This window comes from Acanthisitta chloris, unplaced genomic scaffold (genome assembly GCF_000695815.1).
Source record: "Acanthisitta chloris isolate BGI_N310 unplaced genomic scaffold, ASM69581v1 scaffold23674, whole genome shotgun sequence".
In the NCBI taxonomy this organism is placed as follows: domain Eukaryota; kingdom Metazoa; phylum Chordata; class Aves; order Passeriformes; family Acanthisittidae; genus Acanthisitta; species Acanthisitta chloris.
Genome location: NW_008671326.1, coordinates 24,824 through 51,273, shown reverse-complemented (window position 1 = coordinate 51,273; position 26,450 = coordinate 24,824). Strand labels below are relative to the sequence as shown.

The following is a 26,450-nucleotide window of genomic DNA, read 5'->3' as shown; positions in this document are numbered from 1 at the left end:
TGATCGTGTGTAACATTTAGGGAACAAGGAGTATGAAAATTACTATGGACATCTTTACTTCCCTTTACAAAACCTGGCAAGAGGCCGTTCTTCCAAATCCTCCTCACAGAGAAGGATTCACTCTTTCAGAAAGGAGCCCATTCAGTTTGGCTTAACTGCATCACTTGGTGGTTGCTACCCCAACAGTTCCTCTCTTTCCCAAGGTAACAGTGGCAAAATAAAGTGGTGGAACATCAACCTCATCAACTGAGGCTGTTAAACACTCCTTCCTTACAGGCTGATTTTTTCATGAAAACAAGTAAAGCATTAAAAGAAAAACAATTTTTAAATCATGCAAATGGAAAGTGATGTTACACAGCACAATAACTTTTTGCATAGTAAAAGGTCTCAGCTACACAACAGACAATATAAAGAGATGTTAAGACGGATGTATATAAAAGAATCCCGTAATACTTCAGCGTGATACACTGGTTTGAAAGTGCACTGTCAAAGGCTTTCAAAGAAAAACCTTTTCCTGAAAAGTAGTTATTTAACTCCCAGTAATAAAAGGACACTTATAAGAGATCTACTGTACATTACATGGTAAGAGTTTCTTCCTGGTAATTGTATAGATTTTCTCATGAAGGGTTTAAAATACATTTAGGACCAAGCCAAAGACCTTATGGGTTACTATGTCAGACAAAGGTTTTCCACTTACGTTATTTCACACATTACTTTTCAATAGCAATCAAAAATAAGTGAAATAAAAGAATCATCTTAAATAGAATATAAATTCATGGCAGAAGCTAGAACTTGCATTCTTCAGGATGGGTGAAAAAATTCTGAAATAAATGCTTGCTTTTTTTTAAGTCTTTTTTTAAAAAACTACTTTACCCGTAATAGTTGCAGCTTCAGCAGACAATGGTTGCTGATTGAGACTACTTGTTTCTGAATCTATGTGGAGTGTAGTTAGACTGGCCACTTCTTGCTCCTCAGCACTCTGTTGCTGTCCTGAAATTGCATCAACGTCAGTAGAAGCTGGTGTCCCTGCCTCAGTGCCAAAGTTGAAATCTGTATGAGGAAAGCACTGTATTAACTTACAACCTAAAAATACCACTAATACAAATAAAACCCAAAGGTCCAGGACCTCCAAAATTCTCCATGTTCACCTTTTAAGTGCATCTCCTATGTTACTAACACACTGTTGCAAACAGAAAGTAATTGACTATTATGAATATTCTCTTTCCTGTCATAAACCAATCACTGCACTTCTGCAGAAGAGATTCCTATTGTATGTCCTGTATTCTGCTTAGTTGCTCTAAGTGCACCTACATATTAATAAAGCTAAAGAAAAATGGAAATATCCATTAAGGAATTTATTTGCAAAATTTACAAGCTGGAAGAAATCTTCAAGTTCATTGTGAAAGCACAAGCTTCAAAATAAAAATATTATGGCAAATGATATGCTAACAAATGTTATTTTCAACACTTAAGAAAAAATGTCATGGTGAAATGAAGGCTTAATTACCATTGCTTAGTTTCATAATAGTAATATATATAAAAATTGTCATTTCATCAATAAATTCTACCATATAAACACTATGTTTACCTTACATAGTACATGAAGTTATAATTCCTAGCAACAATAATGACCTCTTCTATTGAACAAGTGTGAGAACGGATAAATAAAATGAATGAGCAGCATTATGATATTATACAAAGCACAGTAATTTTAACAAAGCATACTGACTTTATTATGATATTACACTTAATATCTTGATTAATCTATAACTGTGCAAAAGCTGCTGTAAAAATATTACAAGTCCTTAAGTTTTACCTAAATGTTTTCAAAAGAATTAGAATAACTTCCAAAATCAGTAACCCTTCTTTTTTATATTTCGTGCAAAGCAGATGGATATGCTCCCGGGAGAAGGCAATATTGCTTTCTAACTTCTGTTCAATGTTGTTCTGCTTTTTGTACAGTAGTATTCCAGTGCTCTTTTGTTTAATATACTAAAAACACAACAGCCTCTCACAAGAACCCTTCTTGCTCCATTAATGTGCTAATGATTTCAATGGGAAGTCAAAATAATCTCCCTCTACAGACAACTTTACCAGGGGAGGGAAATTAAAAAAGAAGGGGAATTTGCAATCAGTTAATCAAAACACTATTACTTTGGTAAAAATATACTTGCTTTCAAATTTGCGGCCATCGTACTGGAAGGCGCTGAAGGAGTCAGAGTGGCTGTCGGAACTGATGAGGTCACTGCTGCCTGCGCTGGCAGGGGATGTCCACTCAGAGGGCACACCTGGGTCATCTACAGGACGCATTTGGTTCTGCTTGTTCAATATATCAGGAAGGTCTTTGGGAACTTCCAGGCTTCCAGGACTGCTTCCTCTTCTTGTCACATTCTAAACATTGAAGAGACATGAATTATTTTACAATCTTGGATGGCTCATTTACCTAAAATGTAATAAGCAATCCCACATTTGCCAATGTCAGAATGTATCAAATAGTTCAGAATTGTCATCGTTATAGTTCAGAACAGTTCAAGAAATCATCATCCTACTAAATATATGGCCAAGACTTTCCAAACCCCCAGACAGCATGGAGCAGAAATAAGACATGCAGATTTGCTCCTGTACAAGTAAGGTGGTGATCTATTTGAAGTCTTTCTTTAAGGCATACTTCTCCACAGATAGGGCTGTTTGGTTCAGAGTGAAGGAAGATAAAAGCAGAAAAAACATTTTATGAAATGGCTTGAAATCTTTATGCATTATGAGCCTAAATATGCCTTGTTTTTACACTAGGCCCAGTAATTTCTGCATTCTTTTACTACCCTACTACTGATTAGAGATTAATTCAGACTGACAAGCTTCTCGTGATAAGGTTTTAGCATTCAAAAGACAGAGCAACTTAAAACTAATCTTAATAAGTTGGTACTGTTTTAAGGAGGAATATCTATTGTTGTGTGCTAATAAAAAAAATGAGTGGCAGTTTTCAAGTATTTATTCATATTTATCTCATCCCTTTCCTGCTACCTAAAGGAAGTATCAATTCTCAAAACAAATAGCATTCCCTCCCTTTCTCTCTTCTTTTGGGGCCAGCTGTGGTGATTTCTGTTTTAATAATTTGCAGACTAAGTTAACATTTTTCATAGACTTTAAGTTAGCATTTTTGTCTTGTAACTCAAGACTTACCAACAAGAATACTTTGCATCAACAATCAAGTTCCATAAACATGAGTGCAATACAAAAGAGAAAAAAAGCATGCATATGTACAAACTCTATAGATCCTGTCTTGCCATTTATAAAAGATGATGATAAATAACGAGGTTTTTTAAAATCACTTCAAAGACACGTTTTCTGCCCCTTATTAGCAACAACTACTTATTGACAACTTTCTATACAAGCATGTCTTACAGGGGCATGTCTTGAAATGACCTCAAAAACTTCTAAGCAGAAAAAATAGCTGAACAATTTTGAAACACTATATTTAAATTGTTACCCATTCTGTTCTTCGTTTGCAACTTTTTTTTTGCATTTTCCCTTTCATTGCTAGTTAATATGTACTCATCTCTTCAAATCAATTGTCTTGTTCTGTAAACATTCAACAGTAATCAGAAATTATCAACTTAAAATTGATTAAAATTTCTCATTATGAATGCCATTCCAAATAACATGACACTTCTGGAAAAGTGCAGGAAGAAAGCATATGAAAAGTTGATTCAATCAGAACACTGCTTACAGGAAATTATTCAACACTTGGAAATGAAATTTTAAAAAAAGGAAAAATATATATTGGAGTAGTTTTGTTGTCTGTTATGTTGACTATACCTGTAGAGAACAGTACTGTACTACTGCATCATACTTAACTACATACCACTCTGAGGACTGCAAATCTACATGTAAACTGTTATTCTGAAAGTGTCCAGGTACAAGAGATATTTACAGGTGCACTTAAGGCTGCTTAATTTGATGAGACTATTGATCTGACAGCAACTTCTGCACTGTTTCCACAATAAAGATTTCATAGTCATGAATGTATAGTATAAAATGGCATGAATCTATGTCAATGGCATGAATCTATGTCAAATCGATATTCTCAATTCTGATTCTTAAAAGCCAGGGAAATACATTTTAGTGAACTGATTGATAATATCATTTACAAGTTCATACATATATGAAGACTTAAATATGGAAATATAGCAATTTTAAAGGCTTACCAGTGCACTACCACTGCGGAGCCTCTCAGCTATAAATTCATCCATGAGGTCAGGAACATTTGTATTGCTATTGCCAATATCACTATCAATAGGATGCAGCTTTGGACTCGTGTCCTCTCTATTGGCTAAAAGCAAATGAATAACCATTTATAGTAAATAATGCATCAAGACATTTTCAGAAGAAAATGAAACAAATGAAAAAAACCCCTGCTAATTAACAGAAATAAAGAAATCAAAATTGCCAAACATGCATTTTAAGAATGTCCCTCTTTTAAAGCAGATTCTACTTCCAGAATTAGTATGGCTTCTTCTTCCCACTAAGCAGGGGTTAGTTGATTTCCAGTTCCACCTTTAAGAGCAGGAAGCTTATAGGTAAGCACTACTCAAAGTTGTTAATGCTTGCTTTAAGGATAAAGCATATGTTCTTCCTCCATATCACAAGTAAGTAACAAATCCTAAAAAACGTATGATTCGTACAGGCTCCTTCTTCATTGCATTCCTCATGAAAAGCAATGTAGTGGGAAAAGTAAACAATGTTGTAATATATACTAATGACAAATGGCAATGTGGCACTGTATTCAGTTAGTATAAATAGTGCAAAGAAAATGTTACGTAATAAAATTACATGCTAGTACATGGACTGAAATTCTAACTCTGGATGATCAATGGTTATAAACAATTGATTAAGTTCACTCATCTACCAGTGTTATATTTTTGATATAACTACACCGTTCATTATTTAACTGTGGCTGTTACACCTGACTTCATGATATTCACCTTTAGAGTCTTCAGGTTACTCAAGTTCATGTTCTCTTTGTAAGGATTTTTCCCTCAATGTCATCTCTCGTGAGACCACAGTGTAGTTTATTCTAACAGTGAAGCTCTGTGAAATGTTACAGATTTCAAATAACAGGTACTTCTAAAATTGGTGCTTCCTAGGTATCTCTTTTTCAGAAGTCTAGATTCTGCAGAGCAGCAAATCGTTTTTGTGAGACCCGTGACAGTGATGCTTTCGGGTGCTACGCTTACAGAGACTGCCCTCAGGTGGCATTAACATCTCGATGCAGGATGCATTGCAGAATCCTCTGTTAAGCATGCCAGAATAACAATGGGAAAAAAAAGAAAACCTGCATTACTGCTGAAAGTTAATTTATTGTTCATTTAAGGTTATGTGAACTAAGACAATGGATATTAGAGTGATAGCCTTCTTTTTTGATCAGTCCACAGAAGTCTCATAGTTAGCAGGAGAAAAACTATCATGAGACCTTCATGAACATTCAAGATGATTCCAAGAAAAAAGAAAGCAATGAAAGATGTTGCCAAGATGTAACTGCAGCCATTTTGATGAATGAATATAGGAAGGACTAAGCATGTTTTGAAAAAGACTCAAAACCTTATGATTAGACTCAGAGAATTGTTGCAATGAAATTATTATAGTAACAGCAGATTGCTGTTTCAGACTGTTTTTAAAAAAAATACCTAAACTGACCTCCAAATGTAAATTTAAGAGGCTTTTTTTTTTGTTTTGGAGGAGGAAGAGGATGATGAGGAAGAAGAAAACACACTAAATGAACCGGGAATACAATTAGTTCAACCTAGCTGGTCAAGAGCCAGGTCCTTCCAACAAACAAACTACACTCAGTGGAATAGCACATTCTGACCAAATATGCCAATCATTCAGTAGGCTGAATTTTAAGGCTCTGCATGGTAAATGAAAATTCAAAAGTCTCAACACTTAATCCTTTATTAGGTCATTTACTGTCTCTTCCTCTTCCCTAACTTGATGGTCTTCAGCAGCAAAGAGGTTCAACTAAATATCTTGAAAAGGAAAATTAGTAATTTAAAGTATGTAAATGTAACTTATGCTGGTAGAAAAATCAGCTGGCTGTAGGCGCATGCATAACCAAACAGGGAAAGCAGTGATCATCCCAAAGCCTTTTGATTGCTTATCAGAGCTTGCTTCAGTTGCATTAAGCCAAACTGGTGCTGCTGCCTTTCTCCTTTTGCGCTCTGCACACTGTTAGTGCTCACCTGCAGCTTTCCTTCCAAAATAGCCCATTACATGACTGTACAGATCCCTCAGTGGAGCCTCTGCTGGCATTCTGTTCTGCCTCTGTGGGGAAACATTTGCCTTCGGCTTCGAAAGAGCATGTACAACAGTTTTATAAACACCACCCAGGGAGCCCTGCTGTTGTGCTGACTCCTGACCTGGTGCCCTAAAGGCACTACGATTTTGGAACGGACTAGCTGCAATACCTTCTTTTTGCAACATGGCTGCTTGAGTTTCTGTAGATTCCTTAATTTGTTTGCCGCCAGTTGAAGCAGCATTGATTGCATCTAGAGGTCTATATATTCCAGGTCTCACCAGCTCTGTGGCAGTTGATGAGCTAGTGCTTGCACTGCTACTGCTGTTGCTGCTACCACTACTGCTACTACTGAAGCCACCGAGCTTACGAAGTCTTGCTTTCCAAGCAGCCTCTTTGCTCTCAAGAGGATTGTAAAATTGAACCGATTCTGTAGATGGCCTAAAAGTAACATGAACACTATTTCTCTTTTTAGTCGTTATTTTCATGATTTTGGCCCTGTGAGTTACAGTTTCAGATATACTCCTTTTAGTTGGTGCCAGTTTGCTTGTGCCTGTGACATGAGGCATTTGAGGGTCAACTTGTGCTTTAGGAAGAATTTTCTTGGCATGGACAATACGCGAGTTGGTCACATTTTCATTAAACTGGATATTTCTATGCTTTTCAGCTACCTCTGCTTCCACAACTAAATCTACGTCAGCTTCAGTGGCAGCTTGTCTGTACAAATATCTCTTCCTTTCTTTGCTGCTAGGACTACTTGACCCATGATCAAACATGCTTTCAAACTGTTTATCAGTATTTAACTGTCTGGCTTTATTGAGCGCTTGATTTCTTGTAAAGAAGTCTACTTGAGTAGGTGCAATATTACTTATAAAGCCACTTTGGTTTTGTTCTAGGTGCAGCTCTGTGTTATCGGCTCTTTCTGTAACAGTGATGCTATTCGTGCATTGACCAGTCTGATCTCTATTTTCTAATCCATCCAGTGGTAATCTATCATTCCTATTTACTGATGCATCAACTTCGTGAGCAGAAGCCTCACATTTATCTATCTCAAAGTTACCGCAAAGTTCTTCTTTTTCTTTAAGATATTCTCTCAGAGAGGAAAGGAGATCATCTTCACCTTCAAGGTCAACATATTGGCTCTGTTCAAAGGCTGTGTTTGCAAATTCTACTGGCCCTATTAAATGACAAAGATGGTCATAAATACTATCCCCAACTTCCAAGGAGGACTCTCTGCTATTTGTATCAGTGACATGGCTTTCAGTGGATCTATGCATTGAAGAGGTTTCAGTGGAACTCTGTAAGCTTGGAGCATGATGGGATGAACTGTCAATGACAGGAACTGCACCTTTGGCTCGTTCAACTGCGAATGGTTCCAGGATGTCAGAGGTGCTGCTGCTTCGTGGCAGTGGCTGTTCCTCATTTAATGCACCAAAAACTTCACTTGGAGCATCCTCACTCTGTGAAAAATGTCTGACTCGAGGTGGACGTGGTAGAATTTGAGCATCGTCAATGTCTGCAGGAAAAAAGTATATGTAACATGCAAAAAAATTTACATGCAGAGACAATTTATATTTACCACTAATTATGTGACTTTAAAAGCCAGGAAATTCCAGAGCCTTGTTTTCTTAGGTACAACAAAAACACTTTTTTGAGTACTAGAGTGTTAAAAACACACGCACATAATATCCAGTACAGAATGTAATATAAATGGGTTAGACCATCAGAACACAGTTATAAATGTTAACATGCATGAGAATAAACAGTGAGATCATGGAACGTTTGGAAATACAGTTAAAGCTAGAGCTGTGCCAATAAGTTCAATAATTCAATGAATATTATTCCAGATAGCTTGTCCAGGAAATGGTTACTGGAATACAAATCAACTTAACAGTAGTACTCCCTTTGTGGAATTTACATCTTCAGAAAAATTGGCAACTCCAAAGAAAACAAGCAAATTTTCTGGAAAATTAGAATTGTCTATTGAAGTGGCAAACTATTACTTTTTCATAACTTGTATGAATATATATAAACTACTGAAATATCAAAATAATATGATAATACAACTATAAATATCACAGGATATGTAACACAGCGTATACCTAAAGAGTAAAGCTTTTAAATTACAAGTAAGAGCTGACCCTATACAGAAAAGATGACATAATGGACAATTTAAAGATATACCCTTTTTCCCTAGGATGATGTTTTGTCTCTTACCTTTGAAATGTGAAACTAATTACTTAATGAAGGCTTACCTCCCTCTCTTCTTCCAGTTTTACTAGAGGAAGTGCAACATTTATGAGAATTACCGAATCAAAGACTCTGATACCAAAAGCCATCCTGCAGCCTCACAAGAGCTGACATTAGTGTCAACTCTTTTTAGTTTATGAAAAGACCAGAATGCTTGTTATGACCATTTAAATTACAGATTCCTTGTACTTCTTGGATGCCTAATATGTTAGTGTCAGTACAAATCATAGTTAACTATAATGAAAACTGCAGTTCCAACATGGATCACCTAGGAATTGCATAGAAGTATATTTAGCTCACTTCACATCACTCACAAAAATAAAGAACCTTCACACACCTCTTCAGGTTTCCTGCTTTGTTATAGGAACACTGCATACTATCAAATCACTAGAGTAGGCAAGACTAAATATCCCTTACAGACAATTCAATTAATTGCAAGAATTTGTGTTATCCCTTGCAGTCTTTTTTTTACCTAAGCACTTGAACAGCAAGGTAAAAACAGCTTATTTGCTATATTTGTTAATTTCTTTTTACAGAATCCTTTATTGCCCAGATTAATTTTTTACTACCTACTACTTACAAAGCTGTAGATATGTTTTTAAAGTCAGAAATAACAGTAAATAGCTTAAGTGAACACCAACAACAGTTATTTGCTGCAATAAACACTTACCTCATTGTTCTGCCTAGAGATTTAACTTCAGGACTGCAACAGTGAATTTACTTAAAATCAGAACAAAATTTAAGCCCCTTTCCCTCTCCTAACTTTGATGTATTACAGGCAAAAAAATGCAACTATGCTTATGATTATATTTTTAAATATTTACATTATTACTAAATATTAGGTATATTTCAATTTACTACTTTGTGGATGACTGAATACTGATAATCTGAAGTCCCCCTTTAAAAGCCTGTCTTGAGGTGCTCACACTTCTTAAAGAATGTTAGAGCTGGAGCTGAATTTTTGCATATTCTCCTTCTGAACAAAGCATAACAACCAGAGGAATGAGGTACGGCTGCATTTAATGAAACATATGTGTTCCAAGAAGATGAAAAGTGGTAGTTCCATGCTCAAGTTAAAACTTGAAAATTAAAGTTTGACTCATACAAAGTTTACTGAACTGTAGGCTACTATAGAACTGTAGAGGGACTATTTGTTAGGAACTGCAATGACAGGACAAGGAGTAATGGTTTCAAACTGAAGGAGGGGAAGTTTAGGTTAGATATTAGAAAAAAGTGTTTTACTACAAGGGTGGTGAGACATTGGCACAGGTTGCTCAGGGATGTGGTGGCTGCCCCGACCCTGGCAGTGCTCAAGACCAGGTTGGATGAGGCCTTGAGCAACCTGATCGTGTCCCTGCCCATGGCAGGGGGGGTTGGGACTAGATGATCTGTAAGGTCTATTCCAACCCTTAAATTCTATGATTCTATGATTATGGCAGGGAATTGAGAGATCTGTATTGGAAAAAGGGAATAGGCATCCGATCTATCTCAGAAAATAAACATGAACTGAAAAATCATCTATTATCCCTTTTCTCTTTAGCTTTGATAAGCAACTAATTTCTCACCGTTCAACTTACTACGAACTACATGAATTAACACGCTCTGAAGTGAATGGTGTCCCTCTCTTGTTGGAACTGATATTTCAAACTCTCTCCTGACTTAGGCAGAAATCAACACAGGTTTTGCTTACATTGTCTCAGGCTATTTCTTACAGCTGCAAAGAAAGGACCACAGGATTCAGTCAAAAATACGTATAATGTTATCTATAAGATTAATGTATGCAACTACGATATATCGATTTCATCTTGTGCCCTCAGTATGCATCTTTCATACCTATTCTAAACTCAACCTGATCTAAAGCAGCAGCCTAGGAGTTGCATGCTGTGCATGCATGCAGTGATCATGACTTTCTAGGATGTCAGAAATAACTGGATAGAGAACTCCTGATGCACACCAAGTAGCTCCACACATTGAAATAAATTCAGCTAGATTTATTTCAGTGTTGATCCAGTATTCAGTTTAGGTGCTCACATATGCATGGCTAGCACATACAAGTACACAAACATTTTCAAACATGTGCTTATGCCAATAGAGATTTCTTTTTTGTAGAACAGAGGAAGAAACAGAGGAAATGAAAAATGTGCTGTTATTGCAATATTGACACTGAAAACACAGACAATATCCAAAACCCCAAATGAACAGCTCCTTCACAACCAGGGCTCACCCTTGCACACAGCCAAACTGGGACCCCATCAACTCCCAAGCAGTTTGCACATTGCAACTGTGCACCAAGAAGACTGTGTACCTGACACAGTGCATTTACTTAGGAGAAATGCTGCCCTGGTTCCTTATATGTTACAGTGACTAAGAGACAGAAATTGGTAGATCTAGCCAATCACAACTTAAATCAACCTTACCCCTCCTTTTTCTGCTAGAAGGCAGAAAGAGAAGGTAGCTTTTCAGCATCAAGTGGCAGACAGATATGCTAAAATGCAAACTCATGGATAGACACATTCTGACAAGACAGCATGACTGCTAATAGAAAATCCCCATATAACATTGGGGCAGGTTTGTAGTTCATCATGGAAAGTTAGTTCAGGAAATGGAGAAAAAACATGTTTTGCTTTTCAGCTTTCTTTTTTTTTTTGTCATAAGAACACATTCTGTGAGTTTCTGGGATTAAACATGTCACACTGAATTTTCTATGAATCAAACAGGCTAAAGAACAAGTTCTTTAGAAATATTGCAGATTTGCAACACATATACCATACCAAATCACTTTACTAACTAAACACCTCGAAGCATAAATCTCCACTTCCCCTTTTTGGGTTCTACTTGAAAGTTGCAAATATTATGGACATGAATATATATTATAACTTAGAAACACATGAAGGAATTACAATCTTAGGAAAAGCATACTCTATGATGCTAGATGACACTGAGTTTTTGCAAAATATTTTGTTAACTTACTGACTGACCTTCAGGCAGAAACATTGTATCTCAATAAATAACAAATTACAGACAGATGTTCTGCCTAACTCTTGAAAATGAATATACTGTACATAAGGTAAAGGTTTGGGCACAAATATTTTCTGTTGGACTCCCTGTCAAGATTCACCAGTGTGCAGTGAGTCCATCTTTCAACGAGGAGTTTCACACTAAAAGACCTGCACACTACTTATGAAAACTTAGTATTAGGCATCCTATTATTTTGGAATCATTTGAAATGTCCCCTCCTTCGAGTTGTGTTGGCTCATAAAGTCATTTTGGTTAACAGGGATATCCATATAACCATGAAGTAAGAAGAAGGGCTGTCACAGCTAGCTAAACGTCATTAATTACTTAGAATACACTTTAGATTGAAACAATTTGATTACTTCCCAAATTACATGCTGCACATCTGGAAACAGAAGGTTTCAGAAAAGAATATATTTACTGTAAGAAGAAAAGGCAAGGAAATGATAAAGCTTCATGTTTTTAAAAAAAAGGAAAGAGCGCAATTAAAAGGCAGAAAATTAAAAGAGCAAAATGCACTCTGATCCAGTGGACAGTGTTTCCCTTACTCTGCTACTTCCCCATCAACACTCCAATGGTTTGCTTTCCTTCACTAGACTTTTTCAATTTTCTGGCAATGGTCAAGATTCTTGGGCACATCATGAAGCAGCTGCAGCACCCATCTGTTTGTGAAGACACCAAAACCAGGAAGGGCCTAGGACTTTTTCTATGTTAGAAGGTCTGTAACATTACTTTATTTTTAAGGACTACATTGGTCATGCGGTTTTTGTATTGGACAAGTATTAACAAAAAGGATAATAGCAAGGGAGACATCAAGTTTGGCATGCATTAGAAGCAAGCCAGAACTTTTCAGAAACATGGATGATAAAACTACTACAAAAGCACTTTTGCCCTCTTTAAGACAGGATAGTTATCTAACAGTGATTATGGGACAAAAGAAGAGTTCATTGTGAAAGCTCCTTCCCTGCTGCAGGTGCTCTTAAGATCTTCATTAAGAATTGACCAATTCCAACAATGCTATGGCCAGGTAAGATCTATCTCCTAATAGGCTGTTCAGGTATCATGCCTATAAAAATCCCTATCTTCTAAGTTGTAATAATTTATATCTCGGAAGACATAACCCTTTGCACTCATACGTTTATAATTTATTACATAGAAAAATTTGTATTTTATCAAACTTTGTTTGCGGTGTCAAGAATTGCATTCAAATACTTTATAATTGTTCGTTGTTAAAGTCTGGACTCTCTGGAATGGGTACCTTGAACTTCCTTGATTCTTCATTTATGTTCTTAGACTGAATACTATGTCACCAAGTTTCTGTTCCACAACAAGAATTTTGTGACATGTGACACATGACAAAATACAGTTATGAAGATACAGTTCTTGGTACTTCTTGGTAACAAAGGCAGACAGGAGAGACAGAAAAGAAAAAAAATGTCTTGCATAAAAACATTACTGTCATTAACTCCATAAATTTGTACACAGTTTGACTATAAATATATATAGTCCTCCCACTGTGCTTTTGGGTTTTTTTCACTCATTGAGACAGGGGCATAGCATGATTGTCAGCCTGAACACAACACTAATCTATACCTATGTAATAGCAGGAAAAATAACATAATTTGTAAACATGCATTTTTCAAATCTGTGATAATTCTAATTGTTGAACCTATTTGTTCAGAGAAAATTATCTAAAGTAAGCTACTGTCAAACTTGTAGCCAACCACCCTGCTGGACCAAACAGAATGTTGAGGAAAACCACAATTCTTAAAAAATGGATCATTTTGAAAATAAAACCAAAACACAGCACTTGTGAATTCCAAACTACAGACTTTTAAAATGCTTTTATATATTAATGAAAACCAGGCATATTCTGAAGTGTATTATATGCTACCATATACTTCATTCTTTTTTCATGGGATCTGAAGTGTATCATCATGGTTGTTCACACAACATCTATGACACTGAATTCAAAAATTTACATAGAAAGATGCAATGGGAAAACAAAGTAAAATTAAGCTCTTCCTTTCCCTCCCTCACTCATCAGAAATAAAAAAAATTATAGTAGTTGTACCCTCTAGTAGACAGATGCTCTATTACTCCTTACCAATAAATTGGAAAAGTGAAGAGATTTCTCTCAATTTCACTTTCATAATAGCAAACATTGGCACAGCACTAACTTCTAACAGTTCCAGAATGAATTGTAAAATAGCATGGTATCTTACACAACTCAAAATATTCATTCTTAATCTCTTCCCCTCTCCCACCATCCCCAAAGTATTTTTACTTTGAAAAATTTAATGATTTAGCAGAATTTGAAAGCAGAAGGTTTAAAAAGTGATAAAGGGGGTGCAGAAATTAGCAGAGGTGGCACTACCTGAAAGCTCATCAGAAAGGGGAGTGAGAACAATATCAGGCAAGAAGGGTTTGGAAGTATGGATCAGAACAGGAGCACTTTTAGCACTGCGTATATAGGCCGATGGCAGAGCACATTCACCAATGGATCGGCTTCTCATGGCTTTAAAAAGGAAAAGAAAGAAGTGGGGAAGGAAAAAAGAAGAGTGACTATAATGAAAGGCTTGTGTCACAGAAAAAGCAGCAACAGAGAAAACAAAGATAAAAAGGAAGAAAATTCAAAAATTAAAACATTTCAGCACGGCAGATATTGGCAGAGCTGTAAGAAAGAAAAAAATCAGTGGACACATAGGACATTCTGAGTTTTCAACTTTTATGTAAAGCAGCAACAATGCCTTTATTATGACAATTACAAAGATTTTGCATTTGAAATCAAGAAACTAATTAACACTTTTTCCCACTGCATCAGGGGTTGAAAAATCAAAGTTAAAGTTGCTCCTCAAGCCCTGAAACTTGAAATTTTTTTTAACAGAAAAAGCAACTTACACTACATTTGCATTTTTCTAGTTTCCTTTGATTTTCTCCTGAAAATGCATCTCTGTATTTTACACACACCCATACTCTTGAATTCATGTTCTCCAAAAGAGATTCAAAAGCATAAGGATAAAATGATCAGTTCTGTGTGGAGAAATTTGCAATAAAACTTGTTATAGTTCCACATTAGAAATAAAATAACTGAAGTGAAATGGTTCGACAACAAAAAGCATTCAATTGTTCCTTATCTAGAGGGTCTGGATTTCAATTGATACAGGATAAATCTTGCTAACCTGATATTAATTCACCTTTCCACATCTCACATCCTACCAACAGTCCTACAGAATGGAACCCTTACATCAGAACTGTGGTATCACAATCAAGGTTCTACCTGCAGCTTTTCCAATACATTTAAAATGAATCTTCATGGTGTTTGTTTTCTTTTGTCAGAGTGAGACACAGCAAGAACTGATACTGCATCCCACCTCAAAGTACACTGGAAGCTGTTTCAAGCAGCTTCCTTTGCAAAGTGTTGCAAGTTTGCTAACTGGTTTTAAAATTGTTGCTAGTAAACTTCTTCGAGGGAACTTCAGTGTGTCTTACATAAATGTTATCTTTGCAATATTTAATCAGCTTTTGAACTTTTCTAAATATACGTATTTTCAAAATAACATGGAATATAGACCTCGAATCTTAGTGCTCCTGACCTGTATGGGAATCAGTATATAAATGGAGTGCAGTGAAAGTTGAGCACATCATACTTCTAAGCCAGGATAAAGAATTGTCGCTCAGAGCAACATGCAGATAACCTGGGTAGGTCACAAAGAGCAGAAAATATATTTGACAAATGCAGCACAACTTAAGTGGAGTCTTAATATCAGTTTAAAAAAACAATTCAGAAAGATAGACCTTTTAAGACTGAAGCCATACTCTATTAAATTTAGTTTGTAAGACAGAAACCACTTTTTTTTAAAGAAAAGCAATTACGTGCAAGGCGTTAGTATCTCTTTGTTTAAGAGATACAATAATAAAATCCAGGACACAGTGATAGATGCATTTCATTCATCACTGTGAATCTGAAATGAATGTAGGCAAGAATAAAAATAACAAGCTACATAGTAAATCTTAGGGGTCTTTTCCAGCCTAAATGATTCTAAATAAATCAAGCTTTTGGGATTGGATACTGTGTTGATTACGAATTTGAACATATAGAGTTCCTCTGAATTTGACTGGATCTTTTCCACCATATTACATTCCATTTAGTAGTTAAGTAGAGGCAGACTTAACATCAGAATGTGATCTAGGTATTTGACAGTTTATAACCTTCCACTGTTGTCTATACACAAAAGCAGAACAAAAGGTTAATACATTCTTTCTGACACAATATTTTTATACTGCTAGAGCCTGCTGCCTGTATCTAGCCTTACAGAAGATTTTTCAACCCATATGCATACTACGTTTAAAGGCCCTTTTCCAAAAATTACTTTACATAAGTTCAGGCTAAAATGTACACACTGCGTATCAGAAAAGCTGTGATTTTTATCTGAGTAACACGCACACACACACATAGGTGCAGCAATAAATGTGTGCTGGCATGACAATGGCTCAAAAAATAGAGGTGCACAGATGTACACAAAACTGTGTACAACATAAAACAGATGAAAAAGAAACCCCAGCTTTTTCTTACCATAAAATATTCAACATGCACATCCCACCCTACTCAGATATAAAGAGTATATATTACTCACGATCAAAGGGAATGTAATACATATCAGATATCATGCAACATATTTAAGGTCTGACTCAATTCCAGACTTAGCTTGTGGAGCTAATGTTAAACTGAAGGAGATCTGACCAGCAAAATGTTCTACAGAAGATTTTACTTATTGTGACTATTTTTTGTTATGTGACCCTGTGTTAACTGGCACAGATTAAGAAGCATCTGAAGACCTCTCTTTGCAGACCTGCGAGACAATAACAAGCAACTGTTTGCAGGCAGTTAAGACATACGTAAGGGTTTGTAAGGTTTGCCTCATTAACATTTAAAAAACTGAATAGTTTGGGATTTTGGTGCTGGCAACTCTTTTTGGGCTTTTCATTGCTTACTATCCTCCTAGCTGGGATGCTTGTCCATAGATGCTGTCCTACAGCATTAATAGAGCTGAAAATTTAACTGGTTACAATACAATACAAACTTGGCTTATTAATATCAAATATGTAAGATAATTGGAGGAAAGGAACAAAACAATGGAAGCTGAAGTACAGTGAAACAAAAATCAGATTAGTTTGCTGCTAACCAGGTCAAAATATAGCTTGATTAGGATAAATTCCAGTCATTTTAAGGCTAATATCGTAGAAACAGCCATCTTTCAAATAGCAGCAAAGCAAAATCGTTAATAAATCTACCTAACAACATAACCTTCTGACGGAATATCTGAAATATTAACAATTTGGGAAGGAGAAATTTTAATATGAGCTTTACCTTGTTAAGACAATTAAGATTTAAATCCACCTCAAGCACTAATCACAGACTACCTACAGACAAGCGGAAATTACATTTAAAATATCTGTGATCCATGATGAAAACTAGATGCTGTCAGCATGAGATACAGGAAAAGCTGTGTAGCATTCAAATATGCAAAAAACAGAGAAAACTTTGGTGTAGTGACTTCATTTTCTCACATTTCTGTACAGCTTACAGGACAATTAATTCTACCATACAAGACCCTTAGGAGAGAACAAATTTTTTAATTGGAGAATATTGAAAAATATTCAAATAAAAACTTCCTCTAAATAATCTCTGTGACTTGAAAAGTTCATTGCCAATATTTTTTGAAAAAGAAAGAAAATGTTCATTTCTGCAGAGCTAGCACAATTATATATTCAACTGCCAATATGCGTCCCCAATTTATAAAACTGTCAGAATGTACCTACTTCCAGGAACTATCAGTGAAGCAACAACACACAATGACTGAAGCTACTACTACTACAGAGATAGCGAAAAAGAGAAATTCCTTAAAAGGTTCTTCTTTTAAACAAAATATTAAAATCAGCTTAATTTTCCTTCACATAAGGAAAAGCACTGAGATCATCAAGCTGAGACAACAAAGAAATTTGTAGCCTAGTTCATGTGAACATAGTCTAAGCAAATCATGTGAATGTAAATGAGTCTTCTTTTGAGGAGTTCACCTAAGGCACTGCTCAGCATCACTCATTTCTAACACACTAAAGAGTATCTGCAAGTAATAGAATTGAGTAGATGACTTCAGGAATGGAGAAGTGTACACATCTGTGTCAATCTTTCATTACTGCAATATGCAGGGTATAGCAAAAGACAGCACATTTTGTAAACTGTGCAGCCGTTCACTTACTTTTCACACTTCCCTTTGCACAACTAGAAACCACTCAACCTGTCTTCCGCAGTTTATGAAAATACACATTTAAGAAACCTTCTGTTACCCACCTATCTGCACCATTGCTCAAACCATTCCAGCTTTTTGCTCCTTCATATACACACAACAGTATTATTTTCCAATCCAGCTTAAACACGTGATCAACCTCATTAAGAATTAATACATCACCTGCATTACTTTCATTTGCAGTAACTGTAATTCCAGTAACCACAAGCTATTCAGCTACCCTCCATGCACGTAAGGCTGCACAACTTACACACTGAACTAATGTGCAAATTATTATAGAGAGTGTACTTCTGTGGAAAAAAGTTATCTGTGTTGCTACAGAACTCAGTTACTAATTCCTTACGCTTTCTCAAAGGTCACTTCTATCAGCTTTTACAGCTACTTACCAACTGTTTTCTGCCGTACTATGCTTCTTGCCTTTTCTGTCCCTGGAGAGCCAGTGGTTGTAGCACTGCGTTGTCTCATTGGTGCTTGTCCAGGCTGATCACGGCTCCAGCCTCTAGAAAAGGACTTATCAACTGAAGACTTTGGGAATTCATGCCCAACTCCTGCAAAAATAGAATTGCAAATCTTTTCACTTCTATTCGGATATCACCAGATAATTGCAGCTGTGTTCTTTCAAAGAGTTTTAAAGCTGGATGGTATAAATTAAGTTACCAATGCAAGAATGATTTCAAAAGCCTGGCCAGCCTTAACACTAGGAGATATTCATGCTTTTTCGGAAGTGTTGGTGCAGCTACTAAACTACCATAATTTTCTTTTCTGAAAACAATGGGTTTCTGAAGATTGTAGTCTGATAAAATATCTACCTTTTCCTTTGCTGTTCCTACTAGACAAGACACACAAAATCATACATTATGTAACATTAATATAGTGCGGCTTTTTCCAAATAATTTTGTGACATTGAGGAACATAAAATAAAGATAATAAAATATTTTTACACAAAATGTAAAAGCACAAAGGTGGGATGATGATGGGCTCAGAGAACAAGGTCCTTTGGAAATTGATAAAAAATACTATAGTAAGGTTAAGATGGAATAAATTCAGATTTGACATTTATATTGAAGCAAATAAAAGTTCGTATGAGGATCTATCAAAAAATTACATGTGTAAAAAAAAAAGTGTTGTAAAGACTATTTGCAATGTATTTCCTCATCCACACTGAACTTGTATTACAATCATTAAAAGGGCATCTTGGAAAGTGAAACCTAGTCCAACGTGTTCATTATTATTAGTGAACAAACAGGGCCAAAGAAACTTGGCATGGTGTGATATCTAATAATCCCAAAGCTGCACTTAGCTCTGCAACTCACATTTAACAATGGATGCTTTCTCTAGAACTCTGTTACCAAAAACTAACATAAGCTTTTCTCATGTGGCTCTGTATGGGTGATACAGATAATGTAAAATTTTTTTAAGCATATATTCAAATAACTCTACACATTCTTATGCCACACCAGACTTCTTTTTTTTTTTAACTGTGTCTTTAGGGAGAAAAAGAAGAAAGCTGTACAGTACAGGACAACAAAAATGCATGGTCTGGAACAACCTTTGAAGGTCAACTACAGAGAAATGTATTTTTGTCCAACTGTCACACACCAGAAGAACAAAACAATACTGTGTATAATGCCTTTGCCCAAGATAAGAAGCACAGAGGCTTGTGGTATGCCTTCAGCAAAAATGGCCTACAACAGGAACATCCTCTTTAAGAGGGAGAATCCACATAGATAACTTCTCACTAACAAACCCTAAGATATTACTAGGAAGTACCTTCCCTCAGGTTTGACTGGAGAGCCACATCAATTACAATAGAGAGAGAAAAAAAAATAGACTAAAAATTACACATTTTTCCATCTTTATTACTCAACTATCTAACTGATTTGATAAAAGGAGCAAGGCATAATCCACTAAAATGTAACATTTTATGTTAAATTCAATACACCTTTAAGGACTACATTCCATATGTGCCTATTTGCAGAAATGAACCTTAACAAAAGGGTTTTATGGCAGTTCTAAAAAGCAGCTTTACCTTAAACAAACAGGGTTATTTCAGGTGATGAAGATGCCTAATTAGGTATACAAAAAAAGGCAAGACCAAAACTATCCTGTGTCCAACATCTCATCACCCCAGCTCAAATTCAATGATGTCTATACAGTATTGTCTTACCTTTGCCTTTGTGCTTTTTCTGCTTCTGCTCACTTAATTTATCCAACGGCAGGTCACTGAGGTCCAGGCTATATAAGTTTCTAGCTAATACTTTAGTTAGAGTCTCCATCGTCAGTGACCACTCGGTGGCCAGCTCTTCCCAGTACGTCAGTGACGACATTACAGACAGCAAGTCATCCCAAAGTTCTCGAGAAATGTACACATTTAGGTTTGCTTTGATCCAAGCTACTATAAGAGTCTAAAAGAACAGAGAAAAGTTGGGTTGTGAACATTAAGTTGACAACATTCAAATGTTACTACTTAAAAGGAAACTTCTAACTACCACTCAAATTTCTGTGCAGTCCTGAGATTCTTTTCCTCACCAGTACACACACTTTCAGTGAATCATGAAGTGTTATGTTAACACAGGTTTCTGGCTTAGATACAGGAACAACTGGTTCGACTAATGAAAGATCTCTCAGTATCTTACAAGTTTTGCCAAAGAGTTTTGTGATACTGCTCTCAATTAGTTCTCAGCGCATTCTTATCTTGTGTGTTCTTTTTTTCCTACTAAAGAATCCGAGTGTCTACAGATCCTGTTTACAGAGAACCCACCACAACAGCACTCTGCAGCTCTAAACTTTGAAAGGATCTGCTACAGCTTTCTGTAAGGAATAAAAAAATTGGTTAGGCATGGATAGTAGAGAAGATTTCATGCTGACTTTGGCTAATTTTGCAATGAAAGAAGACTAAAACTGCACACATTGTCAGTTATCTTTGCCAATTATTCCAACTCAACTAAACGACAGCAATTTTTTAATTTCACAGTACCTTAAAAATGTTTTGTCACAGTGTCATTAAGTAAAGGGCAGAAAGTAATAAACATAGGCAGCTCTTTTATCCACACCATTCACATTATCTGGGTAACGTATCAATGCTTTAAGATGATAAACTAGCAAACAGTGGTTATTGTATCTAATCTCTTTGTCAAAATCAAGCTGAATTCAAGTGAATTTATGTGTAATTGCCTGGAAAAGAGGTCCTGCAAGTCTTCCAGCTAAAGTGGAGTTTTTTCTTCCTTGATACTGCAAGAAAGTTTGGGGTGGTATTTTCAGCACAGATTCAGTAACCCTGAGCAGCACAAGTAGCATCTGTTCCCTGCAAAACAGTATTAAACTTAGAGTTACCATTTTGTTATAATTCTGTATACACCAGGACATTTTTTAAGATAATAACCTTGAGCTTGATTTGCTCAAACACATTCCAAACAGGACATAATGATTACAAACAGCCTAACTAGGTTCTTGCAAAAGAAATTACTCTTCACACTTGAGAGTGACAAGTCCCTGTTGCCCTCTAACATCTGCCAAGTCATTCAATTGCTATCTCCTTCAATGGCTTGAAATTACAGGTGAAGTTTTAATCTGAGCTTTTCTTTTTCTTTCTTTTTTTTTTTTCCCTATGAATTACAGGTTTTGGCAATGTTACATTATCATTAACATACTTGATTAATTATTTTGTGTGGTACAATCTTTGCCGTCACAGTCTAGAGTCACCTCTTTACATTGATGTGAAACTGGGAAAGAAAATACCGATCTAGTAGAATCTGTTTTCTGCTATCAATCCCAAATTTCCCAGTGGCTAGCCCTGAACTGAGTCCTTATTTCCTCAGAAGAAGAGACAAGCTTCACATGACAGGAAACACTAGTGACAGACTGTGTGCAAGTTAAGTTAAAATGGAGCAAATCACACATTTGAAATCCCCTTGCTACTGCTTCCTCGCAATGGAGAATGGTGGCAATACACTACCTCAGCATGGACAGCTATTCAAAGGAGTGGGAAATAACAGAAATTCGTTTGAGAGTGAGGCCCTTTGTACCTGCTAGGCACCTTAAGCACTGAAAAGGAACAATACAGTTACACAGTACACAGATTCCTGTCCACAATTACAGGTCAAGAGCAACACATGATTATAATAGGTACTCATGCTTATCTAAGGATTTTTCGTTTATTTTTAAATAAGGCTGTGAAGCTTCATATATGTTTTCATATTTTAACACTTCGATACATGACCAAAATGCCCTGGAAACAATCATACGTAGCTCCTTAATAGTAGTCTGTATATCCCAGCTTACTTCTTTTTTCACTGAGGCCTGAATTGCCCCAAATTAACTAGGAGCTTACTGCAGGCTTTAACAGAACAGATAGCACAGAGGAGATGGAGATTAACTTTCCTGTGATGTTCAAGTTCATGTATTTACTGTTTTAGAGAAACTGGTTCATACAGTATTCTTCTGCGCTTACTACCAAGTAAATTTTCACATTTATCTTGTGAACTAATAATCTGAGATAAGAGCATTAGCATTTTACCATGTCTTCTTGTCCATGGTCACTTGGACTACCATGTGGCGGTAGATATTAAGAATGCGTTTGCACATATCAGTATGTTCGTCCAGCAGAGCTTTAATTTCATTTGCAGGTTCAAGAAAGAATATATTTGAAGAATTGATTATAAAAACCTGTAAGTAGAAAAGAGCCAGTGTTATGAGCCTGAAGCACTTTCATGTCTTCAGCAATTCAGCTGACAGAACCAGGAAAAATATCTATAACAGAAAATAGCTATCAGAAAAGACTGCATATGCACACAGGAGTATATGTTCAAATATGCTAGTCTAAAATAATGATTAAGTAACAATAGACTGATCTTTTCCCCATTTTTTCCAAAAACCATATTTGTCTATTTTTGCTCTCACAGACAGATGGTACAACAAGATACTCAATAGGATTATTTTAGTACGATGGACAAAAATGTCCCAGTAAAGAAGTCAACTGCACAGAAGTCCCACCTGTGAGTCAGCAACTGACTAGTACAATATACGCTGAACGACTTGAAATAGTCCTGGCATGCGGTGTGTGCTTCACTATGACACTGCCTGTATTATGTTCTGGGAAACTAAAGCATTCATTACACTGGGATCAGTAAGGCTTACCAAAAGTAGGAAAAGGGATACTTTCTCCAAAGTGGCTGACTTCAGTGGCCAGTGAATTAGGGCTTTCAGACCAAAAATTGCAAAAAAACCCATAGGCAAGGACACTGCAGAAGTTACAGGAGCTACTACTGAAGTGTTATTATATTTTTATGCAAGTTTAGGAAGCACTTGAATCACAGGCCTAGATTTTAAATTGTTTTTTACGTACATGTACAGGAAATCATTGGTCCTACAGTCATAACTTCCTTCTACTGAGAACTTTGGATTTTTAATAATTAAAACTATTAGTATGCAGCCTCAACTAATGAACCTAACCTACTCTAAGTGCCTTGAAATAAGTCTATGCAAGCATTAAATGGGAAGAAAAGTCAAGACAGGAGTCTTGGATTATTGCTTCAAAGAGAAACTCAAATGTGGTTCCCAGGCAGGAAATCTCTCAAACTGAGATATGGTACTAGGTTAGAATGATGCCCTGACTGTTTCAGGCAAAAAGAAAGATATTAGGTGGTCAAATGAACCTTTGTCTAAAAAACTTCAACATGAAGAATCTTTGAGACATTCTCAGATGTGGAAACCTTAGTAATCTATTGGAAACAGATACAGATAATTCACTATTTCTTTTCTCAGAAACACTTCATATTCTAAAGAGTCATTGTAAACTAAGATCATGAAGCTTAAATTATTGTAACATATGAATTTAAAAGTTATTTCAGTCACAACGCTTATCTGTGTTATATACAGTGTACAGCACAAAAGAAAACCCTACTCAGAAAATCATTCAAGCTGTGGTAAAAACAATGAGTTTTAATCAGCATAGTCACCCACAGTAAAAGAGCAGACAGTAAAATGGCAAATGCACATATCCATTTTATTCAGTCCAGAATCCATTTTCTGCTGGATAAAAGAGTATTATCCCCACCTATATAGACACATATTATACATAAAATGCACACACTATATATGACATTAAGAGCGTTTCAAAGACCCTCAAATTATACACTCTTGATTTTCTATAGCCTCAATTTCAGTGAAGCTTTTTTGCTGAACATTGGAAATTAACACAATTTCTACCCTGCCAAATTTCCTAGAAGCAGTTAAAAAATTTTGTTAGGCAACTTCTGCAACTCCTCCCATTCCTTAAGGATATCACTGCAGAGTCGTGATGTCTGATCAAATTTTTCAAACACTTATGCTGTAATTCATAAAAATATGAGAAAATATACCTATATGTCTTATTATCCAGATTATAAAAACACAGGATTGGATGTTTTGTGGCAACTAATAGTGTATAAGAAAAAAGCCACTAAAGAATCTCACAAAACAATTACAAACATTTGAAGATGTTGCACTAAAATGAGGATTATTTTTTCTGTGATAAAATGCAGAGCAGAATGCATGTTGTGAGCCAAAATTAAAAGATTTATTTTTACTGTGTTACCCAACACTGGTCTAAATGTTGTCCTACTTAAGGTCAATAAGCATATAGTGAACCACTAACATTATTCTAACATTTGATGATCATATTTGTTATGCATAAAATAATTCTAAAAATTCAGAGATGATTTAGAGATGCATGGGATTCCCTGGCAGAAGTATTGCATTGCATTCCCCTCTTCATGTGCTGATAAGAAGAGCTTTAGATAATTTTAGACAGATAATTTAGATAAAATGAGATAGCAAATCCAGTTCATACCTGCAATACTGACTGCACCCCAGCTCGTACATTTTGCTCTTCAGTATCAATTTCAGACGCTTTATGCAAAGTGTCTTCATAACAGCCATTTCTTGTCCAGTTTGAATTTCTAATATGACTGGAGTTCATACCTTTTTCCTGAAAAATATTTTTCTTAGAATGCTATGGATTTATAGACAGGTATTTTGCCTTTATATTAAAGGAAAAAGGATATAATAGATATTAAATAATAAACAATGGCAGACAAATGCACCTTAGAGACACAACAGTATGTCATGAAGCTTGTAGCAATTATTTTAAACTATCTGAATGAAACAACTACTATTTTCCTCACCTTTTTACTTGTATATAATTTTGACACAGCTGAATGTTGGCACACTGCATAATCCATACCTTGAGAACAGTTCATAAAATGACATGAAATTTTAAGTTGAACTGACCACATTAAAAATCTACAGATAATGGATAAAATTGGTAGCTCATTCATGCACTGTTTTACCACTTATTTTCCTCAATACATGCTCTGACACCAAAGTAAACCACATATAAACTGTCAAGGATGCCACTGCTCTGTATTAGCATATTAAAAAGATGCCCAAATATTAACCAACAATATTTTACCTCTTCTCTTTCTTTTCCTTTCTCTGATGAATTATGGTCAACGTTTTCATCACAATCTACAGTTGTGCACTGCATTATTTCCTCAGGTTCTTTCATAAATAAAGGTTTATCTTCTTGCTGAATCCATTCCTGATACACCTTCACTACTTTCCTCATGGCAGCTGCTTCACATATCGGCAACAGAAATGCCTGTGAGTAGAAAAAGAAAGAAACCAAACCCAGTTACAATACTTGATTTCAAGTTGGGGTCTATAATGTACAGGTTCTAAGAGATAAGGGGGAAAAAATTCAGCCACTCTATGATCTTAACATACAAATTATTCCTAAACCTAAATGTTTGCTCACTTACATATGTAAACTGAAAACATAAAAAACCCGCACATTTAAAGAAGAAAACTTGTCAAGAAAGTACTTTGAAAACTTCATTGCCAGAGATGAGAATCCATACAAGCATATTTACTAAACACCTAGCATGCTGAAATTAATACCCAAACACTCATCAAAAATATGCTAAACGAATGAGCAGAAGTTTCTATTACAACTTCTTCCATTCAGAGGATTTGGAAGAGTGGAGTTAAACCAATTCTAAATGCCTAACAAAAATTCAAGCGACACACAATACTGGTAGCCATCTATACTATTTTTAGCTAAGTGAGACTTTACAAAATAGTATCCTTAAAACAATGACACCCTGAAAAGACTTCAGAATTATTGTTTCTAAAAATCACGCATTTGAGTCAGTGTGATGGCTGATCAAATCCTCTTCAGAACATTTTCTCCATCTACTGTGCTGGCAACAACTAGTCATAGACCAGAAACATGTAATGTTAGACAAGTTCTAACTTCCTGTAAATCCATTTACCACAGACCACGATGCCCTAATTATGATTTAAAAAGAACAGATCAACTACACTAATAGGTAGCTTTACAGAGTCCATGGTATGAATATTGAAAACTCTTTGCCCATGTTTTAAGGAGGGCACACTTAACACAAGTTGTATGTTCTCTCTGGAAATAGACATAACATAGCAGTATCATACTAAATAGAATTTATTATTACAGAATTAAACTGACAAGTTCATCAGTCACATACTTGCCTAATAGTCTTCTGCAAGCCCATATACATTTTTTTGTACCC

The 26,450-nt window shown here is 35.8% G+C and overlaps 1 protein-coding gene across 1 annotated transcript in view; it reads right to left on the bottom strand.

The window, feature by feature from the left end:
- Positions 1 to 26,450, bottom strand: part of RALGAPA1 (Ral GTPase activating protein, alpha subunit 1 (catalytic)) — a gene marked incomplete at its 5' end in the record, with an annotated part of 124,739 nt that overhangs the window by 78,360 nt on the left and 19,929 nt on the right. The window contains 11 exons of the mRNA XM_009074066.1: positions 874 to 1,050; positions 2,175 to 2,391; positions 4,206 to 4,330; positions 7,638 to 7,805; positions 13,932 to 14,072; positions 18,249 to 18,410; positions 20,030 to 20,267; positions 21,037 to 21,166; positions 22,379 to 22,527; positions 24,692 to 24,829; positions 25,313 to 25,501. Of these exons, the coding sequence (XP_009072314.1) occupies positions 874 to 1,050; positions 2,175 to 2,391; positions 4,206 to 4,330; positions 7,638 to 7,805; positions 13,932 to 14,072; positions 18,249 to 18,410; positions 20,030 to 20,267; positions 21,037 to 21,166; positions 22,379 to 22,527; positions 24,692 to 24,829; positions 25,313 to 25,501 (1,834 nt within the window). The remainder of the gene's footprint in view (positions 1 to 873; positions 1,051 to 2,174; positions 2,392 to 4,205; positions 4,331 to 7,637; positions 7,806 to 13,931; positions 14,073 to 18,248; positions 18,411 to 20,029; positions 20,268 to 21,036; positions 21,167 to 22,378; positions 22,528 to 24,691; positions 24,830 to 25,312; positions 25,502 to 26,450) is intronic.